At 36.5% G+C, this 20,312-nt stretch overlaps 1 protein-coding gene across 2 annotated transcripts in view; it reads right to left on the bottom strand.

Moving 5' to 3' along the window:
• Window positions 1-4,132: 4,132 nt before the first annotated feature.
• The window catches only part of PPARGC1A (peroxisome proliferator-activated receptor gamma, coactivator 1 alpha), a 681,573-nt gene continuing 665,393 nt past the window's right edge, over window positions 4,133-20,312 (bottom strand). The window contains exons 12-15 of one of the 2 annotated variants that reach the window (XM_011935659.1): window positions 14,218-14,339; window positions 13,721-13,872; window positions 7,692-8,018; window positions 4,133-7,044 (exon numbers count right to left, since the gene is read on the bottom strand). In XM_011935659.1, the coding sequence (XP_011791049.1) occupies window positions 7,915-8,018; window positions 13,721-13,872; window positions 14,218-14,339 (378 nt within the window). In that variant the 3' untranslated portion in view covers window positions 4,133-7,044; window positions 7,692-7,914. Of the gene's footprint in view, window positions 8,019-13,720; window positions 13,873-14,217; window positions 14,340-20,312 lie in introns of both variants that reach the window. The other variant, XM_011935660.1, reaches the window with a different exon arrangement.

The following is a 20,312-nucleotide window of genomic DNA, read 5'->3' as shown; positions in this document are numbered from 1 at the left end:
CCAAAAGCCTAGCTATGGAGAAATCCTCAAGGGTCTTCCATCAGTGTGGTAGCCAGGAAGTACACAGGATTTTAGTCAAAGGCCAGTGGCTGTCTATATGACACAGAACTAGCCCCACATATAGAAACAGTATGTGAGGTTCATTCCTTTCTTCACAATTCTACAGCCTAGCTGCACAATTGCCTCTTTTGTTTATATAATCTCATGGAATGAGTTGGCATACAAGGCAAATAAGAAACCATGTGAAATCTCTGTCCAAACCTTGCTTCCTTCCTGAAATTCAAATGTGTTTGGTTAACCTTCTATTTATTCCTTCTCTTTCCTTCAGGTGACCTTTTTGGTCTTAGTTTTTGCCTTGGCATGCCATGGCACACAGTGGCTCAATGGGAATCTGGCACTATGTGACAAAGAAACTCTTATGAGCTGTCTATGAATTATTTCATTCATCAGGTGCACACATTGGCACTCCCTTTGAATGCCACCGCCCCTGCCACTGGAAATGCGAAAATGTCAGCCCAACACATAGGTACTTCCCACCCTCCAAATACTGAAGCCAAACAATGGATGGTGAACTCCAATCTTTGCTTTCTGTTCAATTGTTTTCCTGTTGGACAGTCTGAACTGCAAGTCAGATTGTTGACCCTGGAAAAGGCAGCTCGTTGAATCAGTACCAGGATGCTTTTCCCAAGTAAACAGATAAGTGGAGGAGAATGACGCCATGTGGTGCACTTGGTCATTAAATTGCCTGACATGAAAGTAGCACGGCTCCATCACACGCCGTGTGACCAGCTCACTAACTTACCCTTCTCTAGGAAGGAGAGTAATTAATCATCATTTTGTGACAGTGTATGCACATTCCTGCCAACAAATAGGGAAGTGCTTACAGAGGGCAATACTTCTAAGCACTATGAAACATTAGTCATACATCTGATTAAAGGGTATAGTGATCAAGCTGAAAACCTGCTAGATGGTTAAACTAAGAACAAGCACGGCCTAATTTTCTTTTAAGAATTAAGTCAGTCTTTCAAGCGCACTGTGAAGCTATGATAGGAATAAGCAAGGGACCAGCTTGGAAATGAAGTGAGAAAGCAATGATACGAATGAAGACAGGATTTGATTTTCAACAACACCAACGTCCATCAAAGGAAAGTACCTGCGAATTTCCTTAAATGACCTGCCGGAGGGCATTTTGTGGTAACTGTATTACTATAGCCACTTTTTTTCTATCAATTAGTATTGTTAAAGAGAAGCTTGACTCTAGAGTTCCTAACAGCAGCAAAAAATAAATTCCCTCCAATTAAGTAGTCTAATAAGCTATTTAGGATTTTACCACTTAACATTCTTTCCTTCCCATTTAATTTTGGCTTTCACTTGGATGTCATCTTGTTGAAAATCCATCACAGAAAACTATGTGGAAAAAAAAAAAAAGATAATGTTGCTAAGTGCCCCTGATGTTCAAAAACGAGCAGAAGCACAATATTTTTTCTAAATCACCCCAGGATTTTTCCTAATAATTCAGCTTCTTCCTACTAGAAATTAATATATGAAAATATATGAAAATGGTCAATATGCAAATTCAAGTATCACACTAGCTACTTGCCTTCAGTAAGTGCTATATGCATAAATTTGAAACGATACAATATTTTAAGGTCCTTGATTATAATAATGCATTGGTGTGCATATGCGCATGTATAATTACATTCATTTAATTTAATCATGAAAATATTATAGGATCATTTGGTTTTCTCCTCTAAAAGTTCTCTTACTCTTTTCATTTAATTAATTTCACTCTGCCCCTTTATAAGTCAGCTAATGGTAAGTAATGGGTTTTGAGCTAAACAGAATATGGTCACATTCCTCTGTAATTATGGACAGAAAAGAGTCATGTGGGAAGGTGGTGGCCTCTTGCCTTTAGCCTACATCCTAGTCATGGAACAATATTAAGGCTTTTCAGTCGAACCTGGTCCTGGTCTTCAAAATACTCACATTTCATAATCATTTCTTCTACAAGTTTCCAGTGTCCCCAGTGCTGAGAATTCGCCCAAGGGCAGTCACCTGATTACAACAGAAGAGACCTGGAAACCAGCCCATGTGACCCCACATTCCACATGCTTGACTAGAGTGGAGCTTTTGGGACTCTGCATAGTTACTGGAATCACATGGAATATAATGAGGGAAACATGGGGGTGGAGAACATTTAACATTCTCCATGCACTAGGAGAACAGATAACGCCCCAGTAAGTGAAAAATAAAAATGGGCCATTTTGAATGGAAGGGAGGAAACATAACATAAAGGTTATTTCATACTATCCTTCCCCTACCAAGAAAATCTTATTTTCCTTCTCACAGAAAATCTGTGTTTCTTTCCCCCAGCATGCTAACAGAGACCAGTGAAAAGAAATAGGCTGCTTTGTGTCCATCAATAGAATCTATATACCATCTTTTCCCCCAGGGATTAATTCAGCTTTTGATTAAATCTTTCTGAGATTTAAATCATGATGTTACAAACCTCCAAGGAACTCTTCTATGAGTTGTGACCTTCTTTATTACTGTCTTCCATTTGATAAAGTACAAAGATTGATTTATAATGGAGTGTAGTGTGTTAGAAAACAAGGAGTAGCAATGAAAATTGCAAAATATAAGATTAATATAAACATTGCAAATGGAATGTTTTAGTTAAAATATTCTATAATTAATACTGAGTTACAACTGTGTAGCTAGTAACACTACTGTCGAGTCAGTATAGTAATGATATTAGGGCTGTAAATTATATCCAATGATTAGTTAAATAACCCTACAAAGAAGAGAAAATCAGCAATGCTAAAAAAAAGAATTTCAACTCAATTATCATATTGTATATAGTTTAGACAGATTTGGTTTGGAGGACTTTTGAATTGAGACAATCTTCTTTTTAAAAAAAGCTATATCAAATGTTGATTTATTTTTGTCAGCCCAATTTTGGTTTTAATAATTATTTTGCCATTAGTATCAACAAGAATGAAAGTGATTCAATGTTTTGAGGACAATATGAAATAAATCCTTTATCTAAATCAGCATATTCCAGGACCAAACTAGCAGCTACTAATACTGCTTCAGAGAATCCCTCATTTTCTCTCTGCCCGCAAAAGATTTGGTAGGGTAAAAAGTTAACCATTTAGGGAAGAGTTCTAATGTCCTTGCTGGTTCCAACCAGATTAAAAATGCCTTATGCAATTTAAGCATCAATAGAAGACAAGTCCGGAACTGATACTTATCCATTGAAACTCAGGAGTGCTTGGTATCCACAGTGGCAGATAAATTCAATATTTAGGTAAGATAATGGTAGGTTTTTATTTTCCATTTCCATAAAATAATTGATGAATTTTATATTGGTATAAAACAATCCATGGGGAGTGTTTCTTACATTACTTAGCAGATTTCAATGCACTTCTGATAGCGCTTATCACATTTCCAATATTTACAAACACTTTTTTTTCTCTCTAGGAGATGGAAATGCTGGAATATAATTTAGCTACCTTTCCCCAATGTTGCATATGTTGAATCTTGCAACGCAAATGGTTGGGAATGGGAACAACCATTTGAAATTGAGCAAGGGCATTCTCTGTCATTAGGACCACCATCATCCACCAGCCACAATGGACATCCTGACAGCACGATGTGTCTTCAGCTATCAGCTCATCCCATATTTAACCAACTCGATGACTTCCAGATGATGGGGAACTGCATCCTGTTACAAGTCTTCGAGAAATATTCAGTCCATCTACAACAACATCTCTTTCTATGCTGAATATTCAGTGAGTTTTTTCCTAGGGGAAAGAGCTTGTACTTAAAAATACACACTTCCCAGGGTTAAGTGCAAAAATAGAGCTAATCCATTTCATAAAATCCCATGTCATTTTTCACCTCTGAACGTTCGTTATAGAAACCACTGCGTCTGCCTTTGCCGTTTAGAAAAAGACAAGATACAGAAGGTGCACGTTACCTTACAGCTGAAATGCATTCATGAATATGGAAAAGCAGGGAGAAAGGGAGAGAGAGCCAGAGAGGAAATAGAATAATAATAAGCGAGTAATGGGTACTGATCTGAGAAACATGCCAGGAGTTTGGTTACGATAAATAAGAAAAGCAGGAGTAGATTTGAAACATTCGTTTCCCTTTATTAGCTCAGTGAGGCTGATGTGTACTGCACATTTAAAAAAAATCACAGGAATTTTCATACAATGAATAAAACCACAACAATACATGTAGAATTGGCAGGTGGAAAAAAGGCCCGGCAAGGGCTCAACTAATCGCTCACTTTCCCTCTTCAGCATAGTTCAACCAACAGTATTACACTTTCACCTACAAATCTTAAAGTAGCTCCATCAAATCAGCAGTTCACATTATTGAAAATGTCTGTCACATAGGTACAAATTTAGAATCATCACATTATAGTACATGGCTATTCTAGGTCATCTATAGATCAGGTCTTAGACTACAGTGATTGAAGTTCTCATTACAGCCATCAAGAAAGGACACATAATCATTACCTACTGGAAGCTCACATCTAAAGGCATGAAAAGGTTTCCTTTTTTCAACTGACCCAAACATCATACCCCAATAGTGCAAAGTTCCCTCTCTGCTGCTCTGAATGTTGACAGCCCAACTGTTGTTCTCGGAGTCGTTTAGCAAAAAATTGATTTTGTTGCACTGGAAGAATTATTCTGCTACATCTCTTTTAAAAAAGAAAAAAACCCACATTACTAAAGCACCAGTTCGGTTACCAAAATTGTAGATGTGGTACTTACCACGGCATGAAGGCAATGGCCCACGGTCATCTAAAAATCCTAGAGATCTATGCTGAAATTTGCCTTCAGTGATGATGGGGTGCACATGTTCATTTGAAATATTCTCTCCCAAAAAAATAAAAATAAAAATGAGAGGAGCACAGCTTACATTTTGATGGGCTACCCACAGTGTCTGCAGAAGATACAAAAGCTCCACTAATTTTAGATGCAATTTGAAGTCCATTGAGGAAAACTATCTTCATGGTAACAATATTGGTCAGGCCGGGTTGCGGGGGGGGATAAATTAATCTTCAATATATGTGTAGTGCTGTCTTTTGATAAGAAAAGAAACCAAGTATTCCACTCATGTCAACAATCCAGGGCAAAAAGGAGAATGTATTTAAAATTGGATCACAAAAATTTAAAGGCAAAATAGAGAACACATGTGGTCCTTGAACACATAATAGGATTTACTAAATATCGATTTCTTAAAAATAATTTATTGCTCTTAATAGTCTTTTTATTATTATTCTACAACAGAAGATACTCAAAATTCAGAAAGAAAGACTGTAAACTTTAGTTTGGCGTTCACACAGAGTTAAAATATCTGCATTTAACCTACAGAACAACAAGAATTAGGCGGATTAAAGATGTGTTACTGTTGTAACGCAGAACCTGTGAACAAGTTCTTTTATTTCATAGTATTTTTATTGCTTTCTATCTACTTAGAAATAAGAAGCCAAAAAATCAAGCAAGCATCCGACAGGACAAACAGTGGATTCACTCAGAACACAATATGCTGGTGATAAATGAATGCAGCTATCAAAATTAGCTGCATTGGCCTGGGGGTGAAATCCATCTTATAAGATTGTGTTGGGTGAGAGAAAGGAAAAGAACAATTAAGTAGTAGGTGTATCATGTCTTCCAGAAAAGTCATGTCAGCCAAACAGTAATCGAATCTCAATTTAGAAACTTGAATACACACTCCAAACGTTACTGAATTCCATTCCAGGGACTCCACACTCAGATGAAATCCTGATGCTCAAAATGGAGGTTTTTCTGAAGTTTTTATTGAATTTAGCAGAAGCAATGTCATCAAGAACAACATCATGGTCACGTCAGAGGCCATGCTAGTGCAAGTAGAAACACTGCTTCTGCAAAAGCTGAATTTCCCAAATGAAGCACTTACACTCCAACCTGACAATTGTCATGCATCCTAGGTAGAAAATTTCCACTGGCTTTATTATTTTCATCATCTCATAATTTATAATAAATAGGCTATCTGCAACTGATAAATATGTCTCTTTAGTAAACAAAGGAATGAAATATCAGTATTTATACAGGATGCATAACTGTAAAAAATACAGATAAATACCATCGTCATACTCTGCCAAGGGAAAGAAATACTGGCTTCAAAGATAGTCTTCAGACACACATTAATTATTGTAAAAATCATACTGTAATTATTACCTCAGCATTTTGTATCAAATTAAAATCACAAAAATTAAAACAAAACAGCATTTTAAAAAGATTTTTGACTTCTAGTTTCAAAACTACTGTTGATAGAGAAAATAAAAACATTTCTTAATGGTTACCCATTGAGAGACTTTACATAAAATCATGATATCTTCTAGAAAAATTTTAGATGAGAAAATTTCATTCCCCTAACAAATCCAGTGTATAAAACTTCAAAGAAAAACAAGCGACAAGAAAATGTGGAAAAATATCGCGGAAGTGGTTAATACCTTTAGGGGACTAGGATATTTCTTGACAAGATGCTTAGATTGAAGCTCACCTAAGGGATGGATGTGCGGAAAGCATCATTTTGCTCTTGTTGCACTCAACAGACACACACACTGTCTTTTTGTTTTTACAATCAAATATATATAAGCAGTAAGTTCAGCTTCTAAATATGTTAGTGTACAATAATTGTTTCACCTCATAATTACATTTGAATATTCTTGATTAAGAAAAATTTAGCAGTTTTGAAAAGAAGGCTGCATTTACAGTGCATAGCTGTAACAAAAAAGAACATTGTTGTATAGTATATACATAAAATAAAAATACTCCATTTAACATCTGTAAATACTTAACTACATCAGAGAATGTAGCAATTACACTATCTGAACACATCTCAGAGAGTTCTACCCAACTCTCATTAGTATTGTAACCCGGTGTCCGCTCCTCAGAAAGAACCGCTGAACAAGCTGCACGCTTGACCATTGACAAGGCTTTTGAAATTTGCAGTGGAAGATCAACATTTTGGACATTTACATGGGTGTCAGGATTAAGGATGAACTACAGAAACTTCAAAATGTTAGGAAACTTTAGCATTCTGGTGCCCGCAGTATCCTCTCCCACCCAGATTCCATGGCAAAAGGAAAAAGGAAAAAAAAAAAAAGAGAGAGAGAGAGAGACAGGATATTAGTTCTATGGAACCTGTGGTTTCTTCAGGATTGTCATATAATCATTAAGTTACGAGAGAAAGCTTGCTTCAAGTTGATTCTGCACTTTCTTAAAAAAACAGAGTACAAAGGCTGATGCCCAGACATCAGCAGCTGTCATTTTAGGGTGGTTTGTGGTTGGTTGGTTGATTGGTTGTTAGTTTTCTTTCCTTTTTAATTTTTATATATATATATATATATATTTTATTTTCCTTTTGAATAGAATATGAACATTTTGAAGTTCTAGGTTTTAAGTGTGTCTTCATGGAACTGCTGCCATTTGAAATGGTTTGCCCTTGCACATTCTGGTCAGGTGCCCCCAGTCCTCACATGTACCCACACATACTTCCCCTAAACCAAGCACACACACCATACACATACATATACACACACATACATGCACACACGCACACTCCATCACCAAGAGACTCCAGGAAAAGCAAAGCTGACACCCATGAATAAACATGTGCTTACTGGATATCATTCTGTCTCTTGCCTCTTCAGCAGCTGTGTTCATGTAAACCATTGTTGTTATTGTTGTTGTTGTTGTTCTTGTTGTATTGTTGTTGTTTTGTTTTGTTTTTTGTACAGAGAGTGTAAAGTAGGAGAAATTCCTAAGTATGACTTGCAATAGTCTTTAGGGAAGGACGCGCTGTCCCATGAGGTATTCGCCATCCCTCTGTCATCCTCAGCTAGGGAACATGTTACCTGCGCAAGCTTCTCTGAGCTTCTTTCAGTAAACTATCAAAATCCAGAGAGTCATACTTGCTCTTGGTGGAAGCAGGGTCAAAGTCATCTGAGTTTGAATCTGAAAGAAACAAAAGCCAGTTTAGACACACCCTTTGCTGATGGCCATTAACTCAATCATTCCAATTCAAGACTACCGGATTTGATAACAACTCTTACAATCAATATACTTTAGAAAACAATGTCTGGATTTTGTTGGATATATATTGATAAAAAGAAACAGGATGGGGAGTAGTGAGCTTTCAAAAATACTCACCTGTTGACTCATTTAGGCTTAAACACCCTGGGAGTTAGGCAGAGCAAACATTAATATATCTCTGGCAGATAACCACCCTCCCCTTCCCCCCCGGGTATGTCAAATGACTTGCCCATGGTTCCTCAATAACTTAGATGTAGACGTGAGAGTACAAGCTGGAACTAATTTTCCTATTCAATGGGATTAATTTAATTGAGCATAAAATCCAGTTGAGTATGAGAGAAAGAATCATGAGAATGTCCCCTGAACTTCAACCTGATGCTTCTCTTTGAGGCAGGAGGGGACATATGATGTGGTCCTCTACTTCTGTACCTCTAGACATCCCAGAAATTGTGGTGCAAATTCTCCCCAAATTGGAAGATTGAGAGAAATGCTTCACATCCCAGGAGAGTAAATTCGGAAAGAAGAAATAAAGTGCAGGTATAAATAAAGCCACACCCTTCTTGGACTCTTAAAGTAGTTCAAGTAAGCTTTTGAGCAAAGTTTCACATGCTACTTCAAATGGATCTTAATAAAGTAGACATATTTTAGCAATATAGAAAGCAAAGTAAAATTCTGTTAAGTATTCCTGGTTTTTCTCCATTGACTTCTATGAAAAAAACAGGTATTTCTGCTGGTCTTGCAAGTAACAAAGGGTGGCTTGGAAATATAATAAAAAGTCTCTTGTAAATACATTAATTCTTTTGAAAACATTTATTTAAAGGAAAACAAAACCATTCTGGAAAACTAACAATTCTACCAAAATATAAGAATTCCCATGCTTTTCCCAGAATAAGTTACAAAATCGAAATGGTCAAAGTAATAGAAGGGTATAATACGAGATACTACAGAGGCATAATCGTTGACCTAAAAAGTTGTTTTGCTGACAAGATTGCAAACCAAGCTCTCTAGAACCAGCCTGACCATCCCGTTTCCCAAATTTCAATCTACCTTTACATACCTAGATTTAAAGACAAGGAAATGTCTTTACTTATGTTTTCCTTTCATTCTGATCACCTTTGGTCTTTACTGAGTTTTTTTCAGCAAGTTTTTTAAGGTAAGAGCAACAAGAACAATTACAGTCTCAATCATAAAAAACAGACACAAAACTGGCCAATCTTTCCTCAATAACATCTTAAATAGTCAATTCTTAAATTACACTGGCTTCAACATTTCTCTTCATAGGCTAATGAATGGTTTTCTTATATTGCTAAGGCCTCACAAACAACTGCTGTTACAATCAAAATCTTTTTTGTAGAGACAAAAAAAAAGTCTAGCTCATTGCTAGAGATTAGTCTGAAATCAGAATTCCACTTGCATTGTAGATCAAGAGGGAAGAGTCCCCCAGTGATGGAGTCTGTGTGATAAAAGTCAGCCTGGAACCATCAGGGACATATACACGTACCTTTCCTTGAGTAATACTTTGAGAGTGTTTTAAATTGCCTTACTTTGCAATATTCTAAGTAAACTCTAGAATTTCAGTGTTTCTGTATTTTGATAAGCAAATATTTAAAAAACAATTGAAATAGTAGTTCTCAAGAGTTTCTTCACTGTGAAATATAGTGTTCACATATATACCCACTTATACATGCTCACTGTTACTCAGAAAACAACCAAAAAATATTTTTTGTTGCATGAGATGAAATGTGGTTACATTTAATTTCTGAGGCAATAACATCTACTCCACCAATTTCTCTCCTGCTAATGAAAGGATATTGGAGCACAGTAAGATATAATAAAAATGTTATAGGAATAACTCAAAAAGTCACTCTAATTTTTCAAAATAAATTGTTACAAATAATGATACTATATTATTTGAAACAAATCACATCACACTTATATTCCCAGCACCTGGAAAACTGTTGGTGCCAAGGAGGTACTCAAATTAATATTTGTTGAAGAAATATACTAATCTCAAACACCAAAATATTATTAAAACCATGGTTGAAAATATTTATATTGGGATGTGGGAATGATTTATCAATGAATGGCAAAGCAATACATAAAGTTACATATGTAATCAAGAATACTGATAATATGATACATTTATTTCAGTTAATAAACAATTTATAATGTATGTGTCATTTATATTTTTTTAAATGTTTAAGTTATATAACATAACTCATTCCTAATCAAAACTATTACATCCATAATACTGACCCATCTTTCTCTTTGGATCCTGTAGTCCTACTTTAATTTCTCTATGTCTTTCACCTTTGATTTTCTTTTCATTGAGGTCTTTAGAAAGATCCATTTGCTTATAAGACAGTAAACTGAAAGACACAGACTACAGGTTCATGGCAACTAGAACTTAAATCTTGGCTTCACTGTTTTAATCTTGATCAAGTCATTTTAATCTCTCACTCTCATTTATAAAACTGGGTCATAAATAGTAGCTGAAATCGTTATGTTTTGCTCTGACAATATTGTTGACACCATTACCTAGTTTCAGTAGTAGAGAAACAGGATATATAAGCTAACTTCATTTTGGGGAGCAAGTAAACAGAAAGAAAATTGATTAAATCTATCTAGAATGATAGGTAACTTTCCTGTCTTGGTAAAATTAATCTGTGTCACATCATTTTTGTTTACTATTGTGACATATGTGTAAGCTCCTAATCCCTGAGTCCAGCATATTCTTATGCCCTGAAGCATGCATGAACAATAAATATGGTGAGCACAAGAATATTTGAATTCTTCAGGGAACAAAGACAAGACATATGAAACATTTTTTGAGTCCCAAGGATGATTCCTAGAGTTGATTCTTCCATTTTAAAATGACTTTACACTTCTAACTTCTCATTCCCATCATTTTAAATTGTAATCATAGCCACTATTTATTGAGCGCCTATGTTATGCCAGACACTGTGCTAATAGTATCACAAACATTTATTTAATCTTCACAATAACACTATACGGTATTTTACAAATGAAGAAGCAGAACTGAAGGGGTTGAATTGTTTGCCCAATGGCAGTGTTAAGTCAGATTTCAATCCCAAGTCTGCAGGATTCCAAAGCCTGGCCTCTTCGGACTATACAATGCTGGAGCTGGGGAAAAAACTACCTTTGTGCCATCGTAGAGTTCAAGGGAATTGGAAAAATCCATGCTACTACAATGCACATCAAACATACTTTTCAGAAAATACAGAGCGAGCTTAGCAATGGCAAAGTTTCTATTGCTGCCGGCTAGGCAGGGAGATAACGAGAGAAGAAGCATTCTTCTTAGAAATATTTCAGGGAGGCTCTAGTTCAATTTGGAAATACCATCCAATCCTCCCTCTACCAGTGATGAATCATGATCTAAAGTCCCCTCTAGGTAGCTTATTTTAAACTCTAGATGTTTTGAGAGACTAGAAACACCCTGGCCTTCATCACTGAAGAAAATAAGTCAAATCAACTCAAGACTTCAATCCGTCTTGACTGTTTTTATCAGCCAACATTTGAACAAATGACTTGCCACATTCTATATTTTCATCCCTAGCCCACTATCTCTCTAATAGTCAGCTGCCTCTCCCCTGCTTCCCACTATCTATTTAGCTTGTGGAGTGAATTATAGCGTAGTCCCTCTGAACAATGCACATCACCTATATCAATTACTCTAGGAAGACATCCCTTCGTTGGACAGAAGAAAAAAAATCCCTGTATTTGGTATTTGTTTCCTTCTTTATACCAACCCAGAGAAAATGCATACAGATATCTAATAATGCTGAGGACTAGATTTATATGTTAATTCCACGATAAATATTACACATAAATTTAAAATAACTATGTAATATCCACAAGACATTTGCCACTTTCCTTCCTCAAAGAATTTAAAAGCTTACAATGCACACATTAGACGGGGAATGACATGCAAAGGAACAAAATTAAAATTGAAAAGGAAATTAAGATATCCATTTTAGCATTATTTATAATATTGAAAAATTAAAAATTAAATGTGGGCTGGGCACGGTTGCCCACGCCCGTAATCCCAGCACTTTGGGAGGCCAAGGCGGGCAGATCACGAGGTCAGGAGATCGAGACCATCCTGGCTAACACGGTGAAACCCTGTCTCTACTAAAAATACAAAAAGAGCTGGGTGTGGTGGCAGGCGGTGCCTGTAGTCCCAGCTATTTGGGAGGCTGAGGCAGGAGAATGATGTGAACCTGGGAGGCGGAGCTTGCGGTGAGCCGAGATCGTGCCACCGCACTCCAGCCTGGGTGACAGAGCGAGACTCCGTCTCAAAAAAAAAAAAAAAAAAAAAAATTAAATATTTGGCTATAATGTAATGACTAAATATAATGGTACTATTCACTCAGCAAAATACTGTGTAACCATTAAAGTATGTTAATAAATTATTTTTAATCTCATGAGTCACAGCAGAACATGAATTTATATATTAATTGGGAAAAGTAGAATTTGGAAGTTTACATAAATATAAATATATATATATAAATTCAAATATACGAAATTAGACATGCTGAGACAAAATACTGGAAGGCAAATCACTTCATTGGTAATAGTGGTCATTCTCAGATGACAGGCTGATACATGATTTTAAGTTTTTTCTTAATACTTTTTATACTTTCCACATTTTACCCCTTGAGTCTGTACAGCTTTTATAACAGGAAAAATTAATATTATGTATGCTTCAGTTTCGTTATCTGTAAAATGGGGATGATAATAATAATATACACCTCCTACAATAGTTCTAGTACTTAAATGGAAAATGCTTGCAAAACTCCTGGCACTGTGTCTGGCATATGGAAGCACTCAACAAATAACAGGTGTTTCTTTTCTTTTTTTAAAGAAAGCATAGTGTGATTTAGTATATCAAATTTAATTTTCTTCTCTCTAGTTGTAGTTCATAGAAAATAATGATATTTCTAAGTGTCTGTGAAATAATAAGAAAAATACGAGACTTTTGCATATTCTATTCCATGAAACAATGATGGCAATGCTATGGTTCATGAAAGGATTCACGGTAGGCCTGGAAAGCAAAAGCAGGTTACACACACACACGCACAGACGCACGCACACAAATCACAAACACATGTAGACACATACAATACCTACCTACATACGCACACGTAAACACATGGCCACACACATCTGCACAACACATGCACACACAAAGCACAGTACCACACACATACACGTTTAATATTCAGACAACACACACACACACAATATCCACACAGATACACACAATACATGCACTCACAAAATATAAAGCTGCATGCACACACAACGCACATACAGAAATCATGAACACATGTAGAAACACACAACATCCACATACATACCTACCACAATTTTCAGCACCTGAGTAGACAGTACAAAGAATTTACTTCTGTCCTTTCTTGCCAAAACCTAAGCCCCTTTCTTCTGAAACTGTCTTATACATTTTTCTTAAAAATCTGTATTCAAACATTCCCTTTAGTAAAATAAAGTGATGGTTCAACCCAAGATGCCGACGGATTATGTTTGCTCCCATCTTGAGCTCTACATTATGGATTCCTCATTCCACGTACAAAAAAAATCCATACCTAGGTCTGCATAGTTAGACTTGAAAAATTGCTTGCGTCCACAAAAGTACAGCTCGAAGTCAGTTTCGTTCGACCTGCGCAAAGTGTATCCATTTTCAAGAGCAGCAAAAGCATCACAGGTATAACGGTAGGTAATGAAACCATAGCTGTCTCTGAAATGGACAAAGAAGAGAAGTTCAAAGCTGGTTAAGAAGTATTAGCATACGGGACTGTAACCCTTTCTATTTTGTGAGACTTCTCCGGTGCCAACGTCTGAGCCACTGCATCCATTTATCAGTGTGATTGTCCTGTCAAGCAGCTAAATACTTATTTCTGGGACAGGAAATCTCAACTAGAAAGATTAATAAATAGGGATGAAAGAAAATAAATAAGGTTCTGAACTCAACATGTCATCTGTCAAAGCACTTACATCGGCAACTCCCATCCCAGTAATCTTATGGCCATAATTTTTTACATACGTCAACTTCTAAACAAGAAATAATCTTGAAGATTCTCACCCATCATCCCGCAGATTTACTGTGCACTCCTCAATTTCACCAAAAACTTCAAAACGGTCCCTCAGTTCTGTCCGTGTTGTGTCAGGTCTGATTTTACCAACATAAATCACACGGCGCTCTTCCTATGGGGGGAAGGAAGGAGAGAGTTTTGCTGGTTCTGGAGATGGGAAAAAAGCTAACCCTCAGCTGGGCACTGTGGCTCACGTCTGTAATCCCAGCACTTTGGGAGGTCGAGACGGGTGGATCATGAGGTCAGGAGTTCAAGACCAGCCTGGCCAAGATGGTGAAACCCCGTCTCTACTAAAAATACAAAAATCAGCCAGGCATGGCGGTGGGCACCTGTAATCCCAGCTACTCAGGAGGCTGAGGCAGAGAATTGCTTGAACCCATTAGGCAGAGGTTGCAGTGAGCCGAGATTGTGCCACTGCATGGGCGACAGAGTGAGACTCCATCTCAAAAAAAAAAAAAAAAAAAGCTAACCCCCTAAAAACATTCATAAATGTATAATCATGCATAAGAAACCCCACTGAACATGGCAATTAGAGCAAAACATACACTACAATGGAAGGAAAGACTACATTTGAACCAAGTGTTAATTCCCATTTCTTCAGTATCAATCTCTTTTCACTCACATACATTCTTCTCTTCACCTCTACTCTTTTCTACCTTTCCTATATGTCTCTGTTCTACTCTCAGATGAATTTGATGTGTTAGAAAAGAAGTCTGTATAATGCACTCTTTTTAAAAATCATGGAACAATACCTATTAAATATTTGAACATTTGTGACTTGATTATTAATCAAAATTGTTATGAAACTGACCTGGCTTACAAAACTATTACATTTCTCGTTAACTCAGAATTCTAATAATGAGATGAACAAATTCTGACGTCCTCAAAAGAGTGGTTCTTAAACTCTACTATAAATAAAAATTACTTGGGATGCTGGTTAAAAATGCAAATTATTGGGCTTTATCCCAGTTGTACTAAAAAAAACATGTCAGATAAGGTTCTACAACCTTTATTTTTAACAAGCACACCCCAGCAATTTTGATGCCGGTGGTCTAAAGACAATAATTTAAGAAATAAAGTCTTAAAATGTAGGCCATTTAAAGCCACGAGTCTCCGAAGAATAAGAGCTAAATAAAAGAGGCTATAAATTTCACTTTGCCAATAAATCTAGTCTTATTTTAGGAATAGACTAGAGGGGTGTGGCCTAATTTTCACAAGTGGAGTCAATATCATCATAATCTGAAAGTCATCAGTAATTTATAACCTACAAAATACAGAAATAATATTTTATAGCCTGAGGATAAATTCTTTTTTTAAAGCACAGCAATGCATTCTTAGTGTAGGAAGCAATCCTACATCTCTTGTTCCAAGAAGATAAGGCCAAAAGTTATGATGTCTCTCAAAGTTTTAAGAACATAAGGAGTTAATATAAAGAATGTGCTCACCAACTGGTTTGTATACTAAGGACAAACAAGGATAAAATGAATTTAAGGTTGCAGAGATTTAAGTTGGGTTGAAGCAAAGACTAGAAGCAGAGAACTGAGGTACAGACTTAGCTTGCCCAAGAGTTTTCTTTGGATGTACTGAGAGTCCCTGGTCTTGGGTGATGAAAAGAATAATTCCGGCTGAAAGCAAAAAGATGCCCTGTCTTATTTACTGAATGGTTTACATTTTCTTATGCCCAGTGTTTGGCCAAGAATCTGGTAAGAAGTAGGCACCCAACAAGCATTTGTGAAATGTAACTGAACAATTCGCAGACCCTGTATCTTCCTGGATGATAAGCTTACCAATGTCCGGTCTTATTCTATCATATATAACATTCTTGCCTCTATTTTTTATTAGGAAAGTAATCCTTATGTCCACCTGAGCCTCAGGTGCAAATAATCAACCATTTACTTGACATTTCAGGTTGGTTGTGCCTGAGGAGCCTCACACTACACCAACCTTACCGAAGCCCAACCCTCCAGCCTTGCCCTCTCCCCATTTGGTTCTTTTCCAGTGTTCTTGTATTAGTGAAATGAACACCATCCAGCCAGTTATTTAGGAAGAAATTTAAGTACCTCCCTTTACTCCTTTCTCTTGGTCCTCTCCACATGTCTAACTACTCATCAAATCCTTTTGATTTATTTCTCCTAAATCTCTCTGTAACCTATTTTCTTTATTCCATGTGTCCTAAGCCAAGCTTCCAGCTTCTCGTTCTGGACTAGTATAACAAAAAAATCTCTTAATTTGGATCTGTGTCCATGTTTATTCTTCTCCAATCTATTCTTCCATCGTCATTAGGATAGTCTTTGCTAAGAAAACAGGAATCCAATGATGTCTATTAACTTATAAAACATTCCAAAGGCTTCTCACAACGTTTAACGAAAGATCTAAATCGTTAACAAGACCTACAAGGCCCTGTGTGGTCTGGGCCTGTTGTCATCACGGGCTTTATCTCTCATATCGCATTCTTTCTGTGACTCTCTTTTCCAGCCACACTGAGCTTCTATTAGTCTAGTATATACGGTGCACCTTCCTTCCCAAGGCCTTTGCACACGCTCTTTCCCTGCTACTGGAACACCCTATTCACACTGCAGAACTCCCAAGCCTCTCACATACACACACTGTCTACAACAACCTTAAGCTCAACAATCACATTTTTTCTGAGACTTGCAATGAGGTCAGAATTCCTATTAGTTGCTCTTATGGAAAACTCTCCTTTCCAATTGTAATTAATAGTTTATCCACTGTTTAATGTCCACCTCCCCAGGATAATAAAAGCTTTATGACAGTAGAGACCATATCTGTTCTCTTCACTACTGTATTTTAAATAAAGCATTGAAACATAACAGACTATCAATGAATATCTGTTGTAAAATCAATCAGTTATGAATCAATCAATCATTTTGAACACTCATCCCATTCCCTTCATTACATCAAAGATGCCTAAGTGTGGTCCTTATTCTGTAAGACTATCCGACACAAAGAAGGAAAGTTAGATTTGATGCTTTATTAAAGAAAACAAAAACAAAAACAAACAAACAAAAAAACGTTGCTCAGGGAGCTCAGTTGAGTGAAGAAACAAAGATTTCCATAATTTGTTCTTACAGATTTAAGTGTAAGAAGTAGCTACATGTTTGCAGCTACATGTTTGCAGGAATCTCACTCATAAAAATCACCTCTGAAAATCAAAGGTAGGTAGGAGATAACAAACAGTTGGTAAAACATAACTGTACTAACAATAGCTATTGAGACTAAATAAATGACCAGATGAAGCAGATAACCAATGCAGAGTAACTGCCTGATGCCCTTCCATGTAGATTGTATGTCTCAATCGAAGGCTGTGATTGTGCCGCTTCAGAACACCAAGCACATCCTGGTAGTCAGAAAGTAGAAATGGATGGAGAGGCACATCCCAGACCATCGATGCACACTTGAGCAAGGGAATCATAACACCACATTCCATTCTATTTACGCAGACAGCTCTAGTCAAACAGCCAAATGTGATGGGACTGTTATCTAAACTTAAACTTCCTGGCGCCTGCTTTCATGGGTGTTAAGGAATTTTTTTTTTTTTTTTTTTTTTTAATGAGCCTTTTAGAAAAGTTACTACTGTATAGAGAGAAAGGGGGGAAATGCAGAAGTGAGAGAAAGAAATTGAGCCATTGCAAAGAAATTGCTCAACTACCATTATGGGAATAAACACAGCCTATGTATTCAAGGAAATTTGAAGTTAAAGTGAAAATCGACCATATGTATGCCCATATGCAGACATACTGGGACAGTCTCTGAATTGCAGCTTTATACGAAGTTGTATGCAACAACGATCCCATACAAAATATAAACCAGAGGACCTTTTATAATGGATACTGATACATTCTACAGTAAAAAGAAGATATAACCTAGAGGGGAGAAACAGGAAACCGAAGGGGTGTTCCACAATTACTTGAATTGCCTGTTTTTCTACCTGTCTTTTTATGAAGCACAGGAATGGGGCCATGCCTCGCTACTTTACCAAGATCAGAGATTGGATACATGCTGAAATGCTTATTTGAGAAAATTATTGAAGTGCGTGATTTTCCTACTGCTAAAAATGAAAGTAAAAGGCATCCAAACGCCTAGAAAGCAAAGACAAAAATCTTTCCAAGATTGGCCAAAATGTCTAGCAAAGAACTGATTCTTTTAAACATGTTGCAGTTGTATTAGACAGATGAATAGATTTGATATCTTTAAAAAACCTTAACATTTGCAGCCAATTTTTCAAGACATTAATTTCTAAACAGGAGATGAAAGGAAAAGAAATCAAAATGCTTAATAACATTTTCAACTTCTTCAAGGCTTGGAGGAACTCTAAACCTTTGGAAACAGCTCCTTGAAAAATGATTTTCAGACCAGTATTCACTATTGAGGAGGATGGAACATCTATCAATAACTTTTAGCTTCAGTTTTCACAAAAGCTAGTATGCTGATGGGGTGGATAATAAAATTGAAGACTAACGTTGCATTAACAGCTATAGTAAATCCTCATTATACCAAAACACGGCGGATAAATAAAGAAACAAAAAAATGACTGAATTAACTGACTTCACATTACTAAAATCTTTATCAAAAAGAGTCTAGAGCTTCCCGGTTACTGGAGGAAATCATACAGTGATTGTTTCTCATCAAATAAACTACTCCTGATAAAAGGGGTTTGACTAAGAAAAGAGAGAAGGTAGCAGAGAGATGAACATTTGTTGAATTCTTATCTATGCCAGGTACTGCATTTGATGCTTTTTAATGGGTGATCTCTCTAAAATGTCCTATTATGCTAGGTAACGAGGAAGAGCTTGATATAATGTAGATTTTAGCTCTCTCTATGTTTGCAAGTCAGAATAATGTAACAATCTTTTTTTCTATGCTAAGGAAACTATATAACAACTTTGGCAGTGAAATACTGGTGTTCATTGCTAGATTAGCTGTAACCCGACTGCCTCAAAAACTGCAAAGACATTATAAATACCATTGGAATATGGTGTATTCCAACTAAAAGAAAAGGTGAGTGGAGTAGAGGGTCATGGAAAGGTGCAGATAGAAAGAAATACCAAGACTGTAAAAAAGGCTAAGAATTTCTTGCCGTTAATATTGATTATCTAACCTAATTCAGTAGGTATTCAATAAATGCCTACTACTAGGTGGTGTTCTTAGACAAAAAACAAAATTGTAGCATTAAACTTTTCCAAAGTGTCCCCCATTCATGTACCATGTGCTACTATCCCTGCTTAGCGTCTAAGGCTGGTTAATGTGAATAAGTCCAGGTTAGTCTACTTAAGAGGTAAGATGCAAATAAAAGCTAACATGCAAGTAAACATACTGGTAAGTCAGAAAACATGAAAACTATAGAATAAGAGTATGCATAACTACTTCTTAAAAAAGCTTCACTGAAGTATAATTGATATATCAAAAAATTGTACATATTAAACATATACATTTTGATGAGTTTGGACATATGCCTATATCCTTGATACCATCATCACAATCATGGTACTATATGTATTCATCACCTTCAAAATGTATTTGCGTTCTTTTGGGTTTTTTTTTCTCTTTTTTTTCTGTGTGTGTGTGTGTGTGTGTGTGAATAATATGAAATTTATCCTCTCATCATTTTTAAAGTGTACAATAGCATAGTTAACTATAGGTACTATGTTGTATAACAGATCTCTAGAATTTAATCATCTTGCCATAAAACTGAACATTTCTAAATATTGAACTTAGAGTCATAATATAACATATACTCACCCACATAAAATATCTCTTTAAAGAGTCTTGAATAGAAAGCTATTTCATTTTCTCCAAAAAAGATTAACTCTGAGCACTGTGGGAGGCCGAGGAGGGTGGATCATGAGGTCAGGAGATCAAGACCATCCTGGCTAACACGGTGAAACCCCATCTCTACTAAAAATACAAAAAATTAGCCAGGCGTGGTGGCGGGTGCCTGTAGTCCCAGCTACTCGGGAGGATGAGGCAGGAGAATGGCGTGAACCCGGGAGGCGGGGCTTGCAGTTAGCCAAGATTGTGCCACTACACTCCAGCCTGGGTGACAGAGCAAGACTCCGTCTCAAAA

Source organism: Colobus angolensis, unplaced genomic scaffold (genome assembly GCF_000951035.1).
Source record: "Colobus angolensis palliatus isolate OR3802 unplaced genomic scaffold, Cang.pa_1.0 Scaffold146, whole genome shotgun sequence".
Lineage (NCBI taxonomy): Eukaryota > Metazoa > Chordata > Mammalia > Primates > Cercopithecidae > Colobus > Colobus angolensis.
This window is presented reverse-complemented; position numbering and strand designations above follow the sequence as displayed.